Source organism: Eublepharis macularius, chromosome 4, assembly GCF_028583425.1.
Source record: "Eublepharis macularius isolate TG4126 chromosome 4, MPM_Emac_v1.0, whole genome shotgun sequence".
Taxonomy (NCBI): Eukaryota; Metazoa; Chordata; class Lepidosauria; order Squamata; family Eublepharidae; genus Eublepharis; species Eublepharis macularius.
In genome coordinates this window covers 93,161,098-93,177,980 of record NC_072793.1, presented here as the reverse complement: position 1 = coordinate 93,177,980, position 16,883 = coordinate 93,161,098, and the positions used below count along the sequence as shown (strand labels likewise).

General features: G+C 43.9%; 1 protein-coding gene across 4 annotated transcripts; it reads left to right on the top strand.

Annotated features, from left to right (window-relative positions):
• Positions 1 to 1,270: 1,270 nt before the first annotated feature.
• On the top strand, positions 1,271 to 16,576 carry SLC34A1 (solute carrier family 34 member 1). Of its 4 annotated transcripts, XM_054978727.1 has the most exons (13): positions 1,271 to 1,357; positions 1,792 to 1,908; positions 2,616 to 2,810; positions 4,968 to 5,096; positions 8,430 to 8,573; positions 10,340 to 10,451; positions 10,787 to 10,985; positions 11,885 to 11,980; positions 14,098 to 14,200; positions 14,392 to 14,559; positions 14,769 to 14,885; positions 15,347 to 15,471; positions 15,760 to 16,576. In XM_054978727.1, the coding sequence occupies exons 2-13, from the start codon at positions 1,806 to 1,808 to the stop codon at positions 16,306 to 16,308; spliced, it is 2,040 nt and encodes a 679-aa protein (XP_054834702.1). In that variant the 5' UTR covers positions 1,271 to 1,357; positions 1,792 to 1,805; the 3' UTR covers positions 16,309 to 16,576. The 4 variants fall into 4 exon arrangements, with proteins under 4 accessions (XP_054834702.1, XP_054834700.1, XP_054834701.1 ...); XM_054978725.1 differs by lacking the exon at positions 1,271 to 1,357 and having other exon boundaries at positions 1,487 to 1,908; XM_054978726.1 differs by lacking the exon at positions 1,271 to 1,357 and having other exon boundaries at positions 1,488 to 1,908; positions 10,790 to 10,985.
• Positions 16,577 to 16,883: the final 307 nt, after the last annotated feature.

The following is a 16,883-nucleotide window of genomic DNA, read 5'->3' as shown; positions in this document are numbered from 1 at the left end:
GTAAAAGGACAGAAACTGTGACCTATACTATTGGATATTGTCTGTTGATGTAGATTATACTCCTACTAGATAGTTTTCACATTGTTAAATATGCATTGTTTAATTATTTATGCTTTGTTTTGGCAATGTTTCACTGCTGAATTTCAGATTTATGCTTGCTTACAAATTGATGCTTGTTTTCAAATTTCTAAATCCCGTACCCTATTGTATTGTTCTTTGAATGTCCTAGCTGTTGATTGTATTGACCTGAACTTTTTTATTTGAAGTATATGTATTTTATTTATGAAAAAAATGAAAATTCATTTTTTATGAATTTTAAACAATGTATTTTATCTTGTTTTATGCTTTGATTTTATTATGTATAGCTGGTCTAAGGACTGTTACAATAAAATACATACATACATACATACATACATACATACATACATACATACATACATACATACATACATACATACAACCTGAACTTTGTAATCCCCCTTGAGTTTCAGTGAGAATGGTGGACCATAAACAAAGAAACAAACAAAATATCTGCATGATTGTTCAGCCATTATTGCTTCTGCCTTGATTGCACTTTCCCATAGCCTGCTCCATTTGCCTTAAGATAAGAAATGATGAAGTGCTAGATCATTTATTAGATTTTCCACTACAGAGTCCACATTTCTTTGACTCTTACTTCAGCTAGGCTACAGAACTCTATACATGTTTTCACTCTCTAATGTGAAATTGGCTGCCCTTCTTCCTGTTCATAGTAAGTTAACACATCTCTAAAGACTTTTTGTCTCATTTGTAATGTAACTGAGATGCTTTGGTTCAGTTCTTTAAAAAACATCCACTAGTGATCACTAATATTAGATGAACCATGAGATTTCTTCTTTAAATGAAGAATGGGATTTTCTTTGAGAAGTAGCAATGGGTGTCTCTTATGAGATTTGAACACACAGAGAGAGGTATGTCCAGTATCCATGGAACTAAGAGCACATTTGTGTCCTGGACAAAGTCTATATATCCTGTATTTAGTCTGAACAAGTTGGCTCTAGTCTACAAAAATGTATGCTGGAATAAAATTTTGTTAGTCTTAATGTACCACAAGATTCCTGTTTTCTTCAACCTATATCAGTCTTTCCAACATAGCACAAGCCATCCTACCTCACAACAGAGGGTGATGCAGAGGTTAGCAATTAACTAAAAGAATGTCTAGGTGGGAGGGGAATGTGGAATGGTTGCAAGTGATAACACAAGACTCCTTAGACTTTGCTCCTATCAGCTGTATAAAGGACACATGGTATTTCTCCAGCCAGACTGCCTAGTGAGGAACTACTGTGAGATGATGCTCTGAGTGACTAATCAGCAGCAGGTAAGAGAACCTGTAGGAACCAAGTGCCTCAGGTAGCACTGGGGAGACCAAGCAATTTAGAGGGGCAGGTTGGCAACTGTCATTAAACCAATGGGTTCTTGGCTTTCAGATGAGAGGTCCAGAGTAATTTATGGAATGAAGGATGGACAGCACAATGCAAGGCAGGGGTCCTGAAATATGAGGCTGTACCCAGCTAAACTTCTGGATACCAGAAGAGAACTCTCAGTTTGGGATCCCTCTTTATTACTCAGGGGTAGCCTTGGAGACAGTACAGAGACAGTCTGAAGTCATGTCTACTCAATCCATGGTAATCTCTGAGCCTGGAAAATCCATTATTGATTAGCCTTCTGACTGTATGCGGGTGGAGCAGCTGGAACTGCCTCTCAACCAAGAGATTAGTACAGGTCCCATGTTTATGATCTATGTCTGTTCAGACTGTCAGAGAATCATGCTACCTTATGGAAGAGAAAGTCCACTTCAATGCCGTCGACCTGCAGGAGGAGGAAGAGCCTTGCATACACCACCTTACACCTACTGCCCCAGCCCTCAAGGTATTTAGCATAAGGGTTCATCTTTCCTTCTACGAATTCTAAGGCCTTGGAATGTTTCACCACACTGTATTTGGGACGGACTTGATGTTCTGTCCTTTCTGTCCTTCACTCTGCCTTCTTGGTATCTTTCCTCTTCAATCTGGGTGTTTATTTTCTGTACAATTAGGACTCCAAGACATTTTCACCCATCAAGAGGGATTTATTTATTTATTTTGAGAAAGGGCTTTTGCCTTATATGTTGTTCTCCATGTGGCTGTGGTGCTTCTGCCGGCTACTCTTTTTTAAGATTCCTGTGTTACCATGATAAAGCAGAAAAGCTCCACACTCAAATCACAGTGGGTACAAGAGCCACAGCACTATACGGATGGGAAAGGTTAAATATGGTGCTAGGGATAGTTTGCATCTTTGGACATTATATTTTCCTAGCCTACTGTTGCAACCCTTTGTTTTCTCCAAGACAGTGTTTTGGGTATAGCCTGCTATTTGTGATATTGGACTTTGATGGGGTGATACAGATTACTAATGGCCCTCCATTTTTGGGTAGTGATAGTTATGGGAATTCTTTTCCGTTCAGGTCTCATTTCTGTGAAAGGGCTTAGGACTGCTCTAAGGGATGGTACTAGTTTTTTTCCCTCCTGTGAACTCACAGCAGGAGGGCATGAAGTTCAAGAGATACTGGTGAATAATCAGCACTCCTTCCTCTACAGTTCTCCAGAAGCTCTCTGACCGTCGAGCACATCTGTTCCCCACTGTCAATACTGTGAATTATCCAGGCTTTGACTACTTATACCCAAGTGCTCCTGGGCTTTTGACTGAAAGCACAGAGAAATATGAATTGGACATCTGTTCTTCCAAACCATGGCAGAACTCCCATTCAGGCTTGGACGAGATGCAAAACCCAGGTAATTTAGATTATTTAGCTCAGAATGAGCTAAATGTTAATCATCTGATGTAGATACAACGACTGTCTTTCAGACACAATATTCACTTCAACTTTTTAATGAGGATAACTTTGGAGAAGATGAAGAACATACAAATTGCAGTGCAATCCTAAACAGAGTTACAACCTGCTAAGTCAATTGAAGGAAAATGTTTTAGAAGGGTTTGACTCAGCTTAGGACCGCACTGTAAGTGACTCATGCTTCTTCTTGCCATGTTTCTTTATCTCATCCAAAGCCTGGAAATGTGTGTATCTTCCCTGGGGAGAAGCACCATCCCACACATCCTGAAGCATGGGGAGAATGAGTCTTTCCAGTCTTTGGGGCTTATCTAAAGCCACCCTGAGAGTGAAGAAAACTCTTTACCCAGAAAGTGAAGATAAATGCATTGCCCTGGCCCTTCTTCCATTTTGCATTTTGCTGAGCGGCCTTCTCCTGTCTTGTTGTACAGTGCTGATCCTAGCTAAGAGAAATCACTGATTTAAAGAGCATTGCCAACTTCCCTTTCAGGCAAATGAGCAAGAAATAATGCCAGGCTACAGGAGTCCTTACTTGTATGGCCAGGTCTGTTCACTCCCTTGCATCATGGGATGTGCCCAGTTCATTTTCTCTTCAGCTTCTCTGCTGCCGTCTAAGGACGTCTTTCACTTCATGGGCTGCAAGGTGGACTCAGGATGGCTTGAACTGGCATCTGATGCAAATAAGTCAGAGAAAAAGGTCACACACAGTTCCTCCAGATTAGAGGTGACTAGGACAGGACCCAAGTTAGGGAAATTTTTCCTCAGCTGGCATATGATCATGTTGACAATTATTAACAGGCAGAAACTTTTGTGTTTAGATTAGATGATACTGTGGGTCAATCTGACCTACTTTGCAACTGCTCAACATTTTCTTGGTGACTATTTCTCCTTTTAAGGCGCTACTCCAATACATGCTTAATTGGGACTAAGTCTTAGGACGTGCATCAGATCAGGCAGCACAAAGAAAACCACTGGCCTATTAAATGTTGGTCAACAAGGAATGAACAATATTATCTGAATCAGGTTGCTTAGCATTTCCACATAACCCATAACATGGGCCCGATATTTCATCCTAAATTCACCATCCAACCTCAGATAAGACCATTTCCAACTCTCCTATTCCCTTTCATCCTCACAACCACTTGTGCAGTCAATTAGGCAGAGTTTGACTGACACAAGTTCACCCAGTAAGCTTCCATGTTAGAGTGGGGCACCCCAAGCCCTGTCCCAGAGAATACAAGCACCTATAAAAATAAAAACTGTCAGAATGCCTGAACAGTGTTGTATGCAAGCCATAGATGGAACTTGGTCATGAATCAGTAATGATGCCCTACTTGTTAGAATTTAAACATTGAGGCTGCATAACGCCAACAACTACACACAATCTGCTTCCAGCTGATAAATCCTGAGGGAGTACACTTCTCACAGGGTAGCCTCTTTTAAGAGTAGCAATTGAGGCAAAAATTGTGCAAACTAACTCAAAACTGCACTGACCCTCTATCTTGCATTGCCATGGGGTCAGAGTTAAGGTGCTTGTGTTGTGTTAGAATGCACTTCTTTGGTTTTATTCTCAATCATTCATGCTGATTGCGTGGGCACTGTAGGATTGCTGCACACATTTCTGTCCATTTTCCTGCTGTGAAGCATTAAGCATTTATAGAAAGATGATTGGCAGGTTCTTTACTGTTACTAAGCAACCCAAGCTGGAATGGAAGTGAAGTGGGTTTGTTTTTAGAACTGCCATGCCAGCCTGATGGAATGATGCCTCTCCCCCCACCCCACCCCACCCATTTCCTTCTTGTTGCAGAAAGATCTTTTCATACATGAGATGCTGGGCATAAGATGACCCTGACAGTCATTTTGTGCCTTTGCTTTTAACTCTTCCCTTTTCCCCATCACTACTCCTGTGACAGGGACAGCTCCACCATGGGCTTTTATAGGAGCCCAAACATTCCCTGCACGGATTCAGGGGAAAGCTCTATATGGGGAAAGAAGGAAAGATAGGGAGTGATTGCATGTTGCGGGAAGAGGAGAAATAAGCTTGGGTTGTCCAAGATACACTTATGCACATCTGGTGTTTATGTATATCATTCCTTTGCAGCAATTGGTATATGTGCAAGAACCAAATCCATCCTCATGTCCCTTCTCAAGGTGCCCCTGATGTTTGGCTTTTTGTACCTGTTTGTGTGCTCCCTTGATGTGCTGAGCTCTGCTTTCCAGCTGGCAGGAGGTGAGGGTCATGATGTACTTCTTCTTGCTTGCTTGTTTTGTTGGGACCATGGGTGGGAATGAAACAGATAGATAGAAAAGAGCAAGAGTCCAGTAGCACCTATAAGACTAACAAAATTTGTGATAGGATATGAATTTTTGTAAGTCACACCTCACTTCTTCAGATACTTTGTTAGATAGATACTCTTATATTGCTTCTGGGTCCTGCCTTATACTGTAGCAGGAGTGGCTCCTGCTAGATTCAAGCGCTCCTATGAAAACATCCAAGATCAATAGCCAGAATCGTCCTCAGCATCTTTCCCAAACAAGCTGCTTTATTTGTGTGTGGAATTAGGAAATAACTCTTCCAACTAGCACACATTTTGCAAGCATTTCTGGTTTGCTTTGTCCTGCCACTTCACCAGCAGCATAATTGTATTTTGCTAGTGGTACAAGAATATTTTGCTTTGTTTAGGACCTCCTACTTGTCAATCTTAACTCCCTGTACATAAATCAGCTGTCATCTTTCGTGTTGCTAGATATTACTGACAGGCCTTCACAGCGTTTCCCTTTCTATATGAAGCTACTCCATGAAGCTACTTCACAAGAAGCTACTCCTTCTTGATGCCTTCTAGATTTCAAGAAAAATTGTCCTTGTGCATGTTCTAGAATTTGGCACAAAACTGGTACTTTTTTAGATTTAGACAATTAGGGTTGTCAACTCCAGGGTAGGAAATTCCTGGAGATATAGGGGATGGAGCCTGGGGAAGGGAAGGTTTGGGGAGGGGAGGAACCCCAGCAGGATATACTGCCATAGAGTCAACCCTCCAAAGCGGCCATTTTCTCCAGGGAAATTGATTTTATAATCTAGAGATAAGTTATAATAATAGGAGATTTCTAGGCCCCACCTGGAGTCTGGCAATCCTGTTTCTGGCCCTCATGGCTGTGAAGAAACTGAATGTGCTCAAGGCTTAGACACCAAACACAGAGAGCTCCTGTGACCAAGTGCTCTCTGTGCAGAACTCCCTGTACAGACCCTCCCCCCACCTGTGTACTGCTGCATCACCCGTGCCTCTGTCTCTCCCCTGCTCTCAGTTACTCCAGGCTTTACTAGGATAATCTCTTACATTTTGAGAGAGGTATTCTTACTTTGACAGGAAAAATAAGTCTTGTTAATCAGGATCTCAAGATCCTTAGTGGGATGGGGGATATTAATCAAGCACCAAACTATTCTGGACATCATGATATAGTCCTTTCTGATATTGCACTTGGTTATTCCTCTGAAGCTCTAGGCAAGCTGTAGGTGGCTCCCTTGTGCCCATCTTTCCAGCCTGTAAGGATCTTCCAGGTAACTCTAAAAAGACTTCACTGCACGAGTTAAAGAATTTTATCAATAAACTACCAGTTTCAGTGTCTTACTCCATTTTTGACAGGAATGATATTTTCCTATAAGCATAAGACATATAAGCACAGGTGAATTCTCAAATTCCCACACCTTTAAGGTAACAGTCAGCTATGTTCAAACAGAAGCATCTAGGCAGGAAGGGCAACGTTGATATATGAGAAGCCTCAAGGCTGTGAGTGTCTGTGCAAGCATCTCTTCCCAGGCTAAGGAGAGAGGAAGTTAAGAGAACACATAGTTAGCAGTAGAGACAGTAAAGACAGCCCCTCCTTCACATACCTTCACATCACAGTCAAGAAATAATCAGCCTGTAGAAATAATCAGCCTGTAGCTATACCCATAACATTAGAGCACAAACAATACACAAGATCTGGTTGGGCATGACAGGTGACCTCCTGACACAGCCATGCTGCTGGTAAGGCTGGGCCTGGGGGAGGAGGGGGGCCATAGTAGGGGTAGGATGCACAGAGACAACATTAGCAGCCAACAGACAGTGTCAAATGGGCATAGTAAATAGCTCCAAAACACGGTGCATATGAAGCTGCCTTAGACCAACAGCTGGAGGCCAAACTGGTCACTTTACAGAAAATGCATGATAAGAACTCTCCTGACATTTTCTTTTGATCTGAAAAGCACATGAGAGGTTGGATCCTGGAGTGGAAGAGGAGCAGTGATGGCATGGGACTGCTTGGCCCTTTCCCTTCCTCCCATGTTACAACACACCATCACACACTCTTTTCTGCTGTCTCATCCATAGGGTTGCCAACTGTGTTGGGAAATTTCTGGAGATTTAGGGGGCAGAACCTGGGGAGGGCAGAATTTTAAGAGGGGAGAGAGCTCAGCAGTGAACTGTGATGCCATACAGTTCACCCTCCAAAACAGCCATTCTTTAGGGGCACCACTGATCTCTGTTGTCTTGAGATCAGCTGTAATTCTGGGAGATCTACAGGACCCTCACTGAGGTTGACAACCCTATCCACAGGAGAAAATGCATGATATCATTCCTCTCTTATTTCCGGCAGGGCAGGGAGAAAAGCAGATGGGGAAGGGCAATTCTGAAAGGGCAAAGAACAGGAGAGGAAATAGAAGTACCTTCCCCCAGCAGACACTTGAGGTAGGGTTGCCAACTCTGGCTTGGGAGGGGCAGTGCCTGGGAGGGCAGAGTTTGGGGTGGGGGCTCAGCAGGGATGTGATGCCATAGAATCCATCCTCTGAAGCTGTCCTTTCCTCCAAGGGAAGCAATCCCTGTAGTCTGTAGATTAGTTGTAATTCTAGAATTTCAGGCCTCCTGGAGGTTGGCAACTAATCCTACAGCTACACATCAGTAGCTGGGAGACTGTTTAAAGTCTCCTCCAAATACATTTTTTTTAAAAAAAACTATTTCAATGTCAAAATAATACACATTTTGGGTAATATTATGGAGCCTCTTAAACTTGGCATGCCTCAATATGTTTTAACCTGGCCCTGCCCTGACCCAGCAGCATATCTCATGATTGTATACTTCAAGGTGTTCAGCATGATGAGACTGTGGCAGAAACATTCATCAATCCAGGTTGTTAGTGGTAAATAGCAGCCAGGGCAACAAGTTGAAGCATGGGGGAAGGGTTTCAGGTCCTGCTAGGTACTTCCCCCAAATATCCAGAGATTTTCCAAGCCAGAGTTGGCATCCCTATTTAACCTTCCCATTCCATGTTCATGATCTCAGTTGCCCCCCTCTGAAAGAACTATAGACTAGCAGCAATTCACAAGAGAGAGGTTTTTTGAAGCCCTGCTACCTTTAATTGAAGAGGCAAGGAAATGTTGTGGGTAAGGTATGTTCCATCATGTGGGTAAGGTATATGCCATCACGGAGTTCTGGGCCATGAAGTTGTTTTGTAACTAAGCGTGGATTCACTTAGATCTTACCAGAGGCCACATATACAGGCCTAATTCACTAGCATCTGCCTCTTCTAGGTAAAGTTGCAGGGGGCATTTTCAAGGACAACGCCATCCTCTCCAACCCAGTGGCAGGGCTTGTGGTGGGAATCCTTGTCACTGTCCTGGTTCAGAGCTCCAGCACCTCCACCTCCATCATTGTCAGCATGGTCTCTTCAGGATGTAAGTGATGGTGGTGGGTGGACAAAAGTGGGGTTTGTAAGTACAAAGGACAGGATTTTTCCAGATGCCTTTCTGCTCTCTTCCAACTTAATTTCTATATGACTTCTGGCTTACTGGATACAATTCCCTTGGCAACACTGGCATTTTTTGTATGATAATGAGATACTTTTGAATTTAACTGGATGCGACTGGAATGTCTATTGGGGATGTAAATGGATTGGGAAGGAAGGAGACAGCAGTGGTTGGGGGTACTGAGAGCAGGAAGCACTGAGAGCACACTCAGAGCCAAACTACACAAGATGAATTACACGCGTACGACACATGAACGCACATACATGTTTCTCCATTTCTTTCGTGTTCACTCGCACATCGTGGCCACACTGCATTCGATCTGCACTCTACCCCATGCTCGGACTGGCCTGTGTTTCTTCTCCATTCCTCCCAGATGAGAGATGGTATCCCATGAGGCACCTTCTCTTCGCGCATGCTCAAACCTTCCTCTGCAGCTTTTCTGAGAGGGAGACTTGTTTACTCAATTGGATGTATCAGGGGGGAGGGGAACCCACTGAGTTTCCTGGGGAGGGCTAAAAATGGGGATTCCACACCCCTGCTTAGATCTTGAACCTCGACCCGCCAGGAAGGGGGGCATCTATGCAAAGGTGGGTGGGAAATCTCCACTTTGGAAGCCACAGCAGCATTTCTTGCTGTCAGCCAGAATCAACTCTTTCCTGCCTGTTTGTCCCCAGCCACCTCCGATCTCCAATATAGGGAAAACTATGGGGGCTATCCAGGGTGATGAGGGTGGCATTTTGTAAAATAAATCTACAAAATTATCAGGGGACCTACTTCTAAGTGTACTCTAAAGCCCCTCTCCCATGTTTCAGGAAGATTGGACCTTGGGTAGCCATTTTATGCCCCCCCCCAAAAGATGCCATCAGCTACCCCATTTTTTTCCTATTGTGGAGAGAAACTCACAGCAACTGGGGAAACCTGTAGATCATGCCTTTCCCAGGGTCCAATCTCCCTGAAACTTGGAGGGTCTTTAGAGGACAGTGAAGAGTAGATCCCCTGCAAAATTGGAGGATTTTGCTTGCAAAATGCCACCACAGCCCCCTAGATCGCATTTCCCATTGAAAATAATGGCCAAAATTTACCCAATTTGCTCTGTATTGCTGAGCTGGAGAACAAGTACCCCCCACCCCATCCTTTTCAGGTTCATGTATCAGGCATGTTTTTGAACTTTTGCTCAGATGCTAATCATGTTGCCACGATCTTTCTTCCCACCTTCTCCTTATCCCGATTGAAGACACTGCATGGAGAGGAGGAAGAGGAAGTTAAGGCGGGGGAGGAGGGTGCAGGAAGGAGGAATAGAGAGGTGGTGGCATCAACTAGAAAACGGGAGAATTTAAAACATGCCAGGTTAAAAGCAAAATAGTTTGGGTGTAAGCCAGATCTAAGGGCAAAAAGAGGGAAGTGGAAGCTGCCCAAAATTGACACTCTGCAGTGATGACTTGCTGATTATGACCATTGATACTTGCAACCACGACTACACCAGTTACCCGACACATGCATAGACTAGGGCTACAGGATGCATGTTCACCCGGGGTAAAATGGACTTGAGCAGGTAGGGACATACATGATTCTAGACACTCGCATAGCCTCGTGTATTTTGTATCATGTGGTTTGGCTCTCAGTGTTTCTGGTGTCTCTTCCTGGGCACAGAGTAAGAGGTCTCCATATACATTCTTTGCCCTTTACTCCCCTAGTGCTGGAGGTACATTCTGCCATCCCCATCATCATGGGCTCCAACATTGGGACCTCAGTCACCAGCACCATTGTGGCACTCATGCAAGCTGGTGACCGAAATGAATTTAAGAGGTGAGTACTACAGTGGGCATAAAGTGGCCAGGGACTAGGGGAGTGTGAAAATTGGAAATGGGGGTGGGATCTATGGGCAGCCAGCATTGCTAGGTGCAAGATAGGAGGGGATGGTACTTAGACACTATATGATAAGGCCAGAAGGTAAATGTAACTGATGAGACCTACAGGCATTAGCTAAAATAGTAAAGAACAAGCCCATTTTTTAAAGGGAATGTTTAGTACTTTGGAGCATGAAGCAAGAAAAGCAGAGGAACAATGGGCAAGATTTGGCAATGAGGGGCAACGTTACATCTCTCATACCTCATATCAACAATATCTTTTCTACTGGCTAGCAGGGCCTTTGCAGGAGCCACCATACATGATTGCTTCAACTGGCTGTCTGTGCTGGTTTTGTTGCCTCTTGAAATGGTTAGTGGCTATCTGCACTTCATCACCAAGGTTGCCGTGGCAACTCTCAACTTCCGCACTGGACAGGATGCCCCGGAGCTGTTAAAGGTCATCACAGAGCCCTTCACCCGTCTCATTATTCAGGTCTGTGTTCTTGGCAATCAAGGATGGCCTCTGAATTCTTCTTTATTTGAAGAACAGGCTATGTCCTCCTGGGCCTGACAATGTCCCAATTCTCCATTCCACCTCTCAGTCCTCTCTGGCTGGTGAGCTTCAGGTGGATACCAGCCACTGTCTAAAGTCAATTTGCAATCTGCTGGGATCAGTTGAAGTGCACATTGGCTAATCCATTTCAAGCTGAGGCAAGTTATGTGGTCACAGGAGGTTGATGTCCAAGAGGCAACTTAGTAGTCAGGAAAAGAAGAAAATAAGGTTGGAAGCAAAGGACTGAGAAAACACCAAGACATTCTGTTGGTGATGTGAAGCAAATGAAGTTGAATTTGCTTTGCAGAATGTTATAGTTTCAACTGATGACCCCTAAAAAGTTTGCAATAGGCTCCTAGATAATCAGAAGGCCAAAACAGATCCAGTCAGGGCCCAGAAGATCCTGCAGTGTCAGTAAATGGGTATAGAAGTTCTTAGATTCCCCAAGCTTCACTCTTGCCTGGATGTCTGAAGTCCTTTGTCCACAGAGTGAAATTGTGGCCTCACAAGGGCAAGCACCCAGTTGCAAGCCTCATCCAGTTGTTTTCCTGAGTACTACAACATGCTTGTAGAGGGAATGTGACACTCATAACATTCTCCTATAATGTGAGCTATTTTAGGATCTTACAGTGTGAGAGGCAGATATTATGCCAGATCCCTTAGAATCCAGCTATAAATCCGGGACAATACTATCATTGTTGCTTTGCTTGTCTAGCAAATTAGATCTCCCCAGACCTCTAAGCCAGGAGCTTTCTTCTCTTCCCCCATTCCTCTCAAGAGTGTCTGGGCTCTCCCAGCATGTTTCCATGCCCTTTCCCTTTTCTTTTTTTTACCAACAGCTGGATAAGTCAGTAATTACAGGCATTGCTGTAGGTGATGACAGTTTGCGGAACAAGAGTCTGATCCGGGTGTGGTGTGAAGCACCAGCACCACAGGTGAGAGTTCTAGTGGAGGGACAGAATACCTTGGATGGGGGTTGGATGGACATGTAGTGCTGAGTGTCAGAATTTGTGTATGGTGCAACAAAGAATTTCAAATTAGTGGCTCAACACCAAAGTACACGGGAGAAGTCTCAGTTCATAAGACATCATGTCCAATGGCATTTTAGAGAGGGGATGATTGGTATGCACTCAGGACTAGCAAAACACAATTGTACTGAACACATCTAGCTTTTCAGTGATAATTGAGCTGCATTGTCAGAATGTGAGGGAGAACAGCTTTTGTCATGGGTCCAAGATGCTCAGGAAAGGTCCTTGCCTTCCCTCAAGTGGCGCAGCCCAGCCTTTAATGGACCAGAATCAAGCTAGGAACATCAGTTTTAATAGTTGTATTTCAACCCCACCATAGCGTTTGAATGGACTGACTGAACTCATGTGGGCTGGGCGGAGGGGGCGGGGACAGAAACTCAGCATGTTTAGAAAATGTCTGTACATCTAGTAAAAGAAAATCACAGTGGTGTAGTTATAAATAGAAGAAAATTCATTCTAATGCACTGTTTAAAGGACAAATCATATGACAGAGTATTTCTGGGACTATACAACTTCAGATTTTTACATAATCCTTTATGTTAAAAACTCCCTGCACATAAACTACTAACAAAAATGGAAAAGGCTAGTTTTTAATGGGGGTTTGACATGGGGAGCATACAAAATATCACTCCTACATATTGTCTGAAGTAGTACTATCTCAGGATTGTGTTGTGATTTTAGCTGAACATAATGGCTCAGGCCTAAGGTTTCAGCAAAGAGTAAGAGAGGAGCTGTTAAATTACCATAGTAGATGTACAAATCCACATTTTAATACATGTTCAGATTGTCCAGGAAAAAGGGTCCTGGCACTCTAATAGAAGTTTAATATGTAGAAATGGTCAGTTGAAGCTGTTTTTGGCATTGAGCTAAATAACATCACAAGATAATTGCTGCAGATCAAACTGATATTAAAGGGAAAGCTGGAGGGGCCCATTTTAAAGTTAGCCTAGTTCAATAAGTTTTGTGGTTAGAGACCAAACCTGGTCTTCAAATAATAAACAAGATCGGAGTTCCTGGTTGATGAGAACTATTTTCAATGTAACATGTTATCCCTTAAACTGAAGTTTCCAAGACTATACGATATTGGGCAAATAATAGAATCTCTTCCACAGAGACCAGGCAGTTCGAGGGTCTCCAAACCTGTTGAACCTGTAGGTGCTTTTGGAATTTTCAGAACAAGTAGGGGTGACATTAAAAATGGCTGGCATAGAGTAGTGAGATCAATCATGAAATTGTTGCCATGTGGTTGGGCCCAATCACAAAATGCTGGGAGGTTCCACAAAATGTTAGGAAGTTCCAAGCCAAGCATTCTCCCATGATGGAGACAGCTGTTTCTGAATAGGTACTCCATGTGGACATAAAGGAGTACCTCTTCTGAACCACCTCTTGCTCCAGTGAAGTGGAGGGAAGCCAACACAGGCTCTTTGCTTTGGGGAAGAGATGCTTTGTCAAACAAGTAAATGGTTGCCAGGAAACACTTGGGCAGGCACCATGGTACCCACAATCACTGTGCTTGGGATCACTGATGTAGATACTCAAATGTAATTAGGTGCTTAGGTTGGGATTAGGACAATAGAGTAGGGCATAAAGATGGGCATTGCACATTACTCATTGTAGGAGGTATATACTATAAACCACAAAGCAACTAATGATGCTTAAAGGTCAGTAGCCGGTTAGTTGAAAAAAGAGATCATGTAGATGGTTTACCAATCTCTTATGAGGCAGAACTTTGAAGAAAGAAACCTGATGCAGGAAGAATGATATTGGAATTAGCATTTTAGAAGACAAGTTATTTTATCTAGAAGAAACAAGACAGAATGAACAAAGAGAATATTTTATGGGATGAAATTACCAAAATGTCTTAAATATAGCCAGCAAATATTAATAGAACAGTTATAAGACTGCTTCTGTCCTCTCAGCATGCATGACTGACTCCTCACCTGTGTCAACAAAGCACCTGCTAAAGCTAATGAGCTAAAGACCTGATGTCTCTCTCCCTCCTCCCCACTCTCCTTTATTTATAGATTTATTCCACAGGAACTAGAGGAAGACTTTTGAACTGCAGCTCCCTTGTCCCAAGTAGTCTGGAAAATGCTGGGAACCTCAGCAGTTTCAAGCAACAGAAATGTAAGAACTGTTAACCTTTGGGCAGCAGGGCCCTGTCAACAATGGCAGCTGTAAATGTGCCACTCCTGTGATGGCAATAAGGGATATTCACAAATCAGGAAGGGCACAATTTGTTAGAGTCAAGCATGAAGAACTGGGTTGGTGCCAATCTACTCTCTGCATCTCGTGTTGACCCCTGCTCCTTCACCCAGGCAATCACCTGTTTGTGGACTCCTCTCTGCCAGACTTAGCTGTGGGCCTCATGCTGCTGGCTGGCTCTCTGATTGTGCTGTGCACCTGCCTGATAATGCTGGTCAAAATGCTCAACTCTGTGCTCAAAGGCCAGGTGGCCAGAGCTATCCAGAAGGTCATCAATACAGGTGGGTTGACTGAAGCCAGGGCTAGAGAGGACTCCTGGTTTCCATAGAGGTGTTGGCAGTGTCTTGGGTCAAAGTGCTTGGATTCCAGCTGAGCTTCTCAGGCGTCCAGGCTTCTGTAAAGGCAACAATTGGGTTCTCATGGCAGAATACATATGTGGGACTCAGTTATGTCCCCTTGTTCTTTCTAAAATTGGCACTGGTGTGGGCAGATCTGCCATCCCCTTTCAGCTGGGTCACCGGTTACTTCGCCATGCTTGTTGGTGCTGGAATGACCTTCCTTGTCCAGAGCAGCTCGGTCTTCACTTCAGCAATCACACCACTAATTGGTGAGTTGACATGTCATCACTTCCCTTTCTTGTGGAACCAAATACACTGGAGAGGGCTATGGGAGAAAGGGCAAGGAAAGCCAGGGTAGAAAGCATGTTGTGTGTGTGCAATGGGAACTCACCATATTTGCAATTTATAGGGGAGAAAAGTGGCCTATAGTGTGTAATGTGTCTCCTTTTTCTGTTCAACATGATAGGGAAAAGTATTGCAGTTTGTGGGCATGTTTAACATAGGATATAAGAAAGACTGGCATCTGAAAAGATCATGAGACATAGGGCTTTGCAATAGTATTTGGTTAAACAAAACATGCTGCTGCTGCTGAGATGCAATATAGCTATTGCTAGAAAATGATACAGGTAGCTCATCTCAAGAGGCTGTGGCTGGATGCAGTATTGTAGTTGTGCATTGTGCAGAAGGAAAGTGATGTTGTGCTTACTGTTTTTTCTCCCTCCTTGAGCAGGCCTTGGGGTGATTAGCTTAGAGCGGGCTTACCCACTCACCCTGGGTTCCAACATTGGAACTACAACTACTGCTATCTTAGCTGCCTTGACGAGTCCTGGAGACAAATTGGCCAGTGCTTTCCAGGTGAGCAAGTTTACTCCCCACTCTGCTGAACTGGAGTTAGCCTCAAGGGTAATCTTTCCACAGCTATTGATATCTTTTGTTACTGCCACCAGATAATCGTGGTTTGGCACAACTGTACAGGCTGATACAACAAGGACTACAGGCTGGAGTAGAGGGGGACTTAAAAGAATCAAGGGGAAATGGAATGTAATAATTTACATGACTTACTCCCTTTAGTTTGACATCCCATCAGGTGCCCAATGTTGCCTCCTGATAGTTTACTGATATTGTTTTTTTTTTCCCCTCCAGATTGCTCTGTGCCATTTCTTCTTCAACATTTCTGGAATCTTACTGTGGTACCCTTTGCCTTGCACTCGCCTGCCAATCCAGATGGCCAGAGCACTAGGAGAGTGCACAGCCAAATATCGCTGGTTTGCTGTCTTTTACCTGATCATCTGCTTCCTATTGTTGCCCTCACTGTTTTTTGGACTCTCTATGGCAGGGTGGCAGGTCCTGATAGGTGTGGGAGCTCCTTTCCTGAGCCTTCTCTCCTTTGTGGCCTTTGTCAACATCATGCAATCCCAAAGCCCTGGTCGATTGCCCAGGTGGCTTCGGACTTGGGAGTTCCTACCATACTGGCTACATTCCCTGCAACCCATGGATGAGGTCATCACCAGAGCCACGCTGTGCTGCACTGACTCAGGCAACCAAGATGAGTGCAGTGAGGTGTCTCCTCAGATCAAAGCCAAAGCAGGACTGCACAATCCGGCAATCACCTTCTTGGAGGAATTGTCTCTAACACCAAACCCCTCACCCCAGCAAAATTCATTGCAAATGCAAAGTGCTACCCGATTGTGACCTATGATGAAGCACAGCTCCCTTTCTTTCCGGCAGGCAGTCCTGCTCACCAGAAAAACAGTTACATGGTAATCCTCTAAGACTATGAAGGTGCAACTGCTGTTGCAAAGGGTTTGAGTGTTTTTGGTCTGAGTGGTGTGGGGCTGCAACTATGGGTGGAAATACATGTTACTAAGTACCTAAGGACACTCAAGGGCAGGATTGTATGTGTAGTCCTCAATTCATGTCCAGGCTGTTTTTGCTTGGTGCACGTGAATGCTGCTTTCACAGGAGTGTGACTGCATCCGCAAGTGACTGCATCCGCAAGTGATTCTAGAGGGCAAAGTGCCAAGTCAACTCTGTTTTCGCTGGGAGATCAAGTACTGTAGGTGCCTTTGACTTGCCAATTTGCATGTCTTTAAGGTGTGAGAAAGTGTCAAGATCTGCATTTCAATGAATAGATGTGGGGGAAACTGGGATACTTTTAGTAGTTGTGGAGGAACTGATATTGAATGCGTGAATGTGTTCATGTGGAGCAAATTGAAGTGTGACTGTGTGAGTGCATGGAAAGTTGGAGGGGGGACACATGAAATGAA

What these genes read in the sequence shown, in the direction of transcription:
- SLC34A1 (XM_054978725.1), top strand. Translation starts at nt 1,713, where the DNA reads ATGCGGGTGGAGCAGCTGGAACTGCCTCTCAACCAAGAGATTAGTACA. An exon ending in CTACTGCCCCAGCCCTCAAG is followed by an intron (nt 1,909 to 2,615) that starts GTATTTAGCATA and finishes CTTCCTCTACAG; the next exon opens with TTCTCCAGAAGCTCTCTGAC. An exon ending in TCACCCGTCTCATTATTCAG is followed by an intron (nt 10,986 to 11,884) that starts GTCTGTGTTCTT and finishes TTTTACCAACAG; the next exon opens with CTGGATAAGTCAGTAATTAC.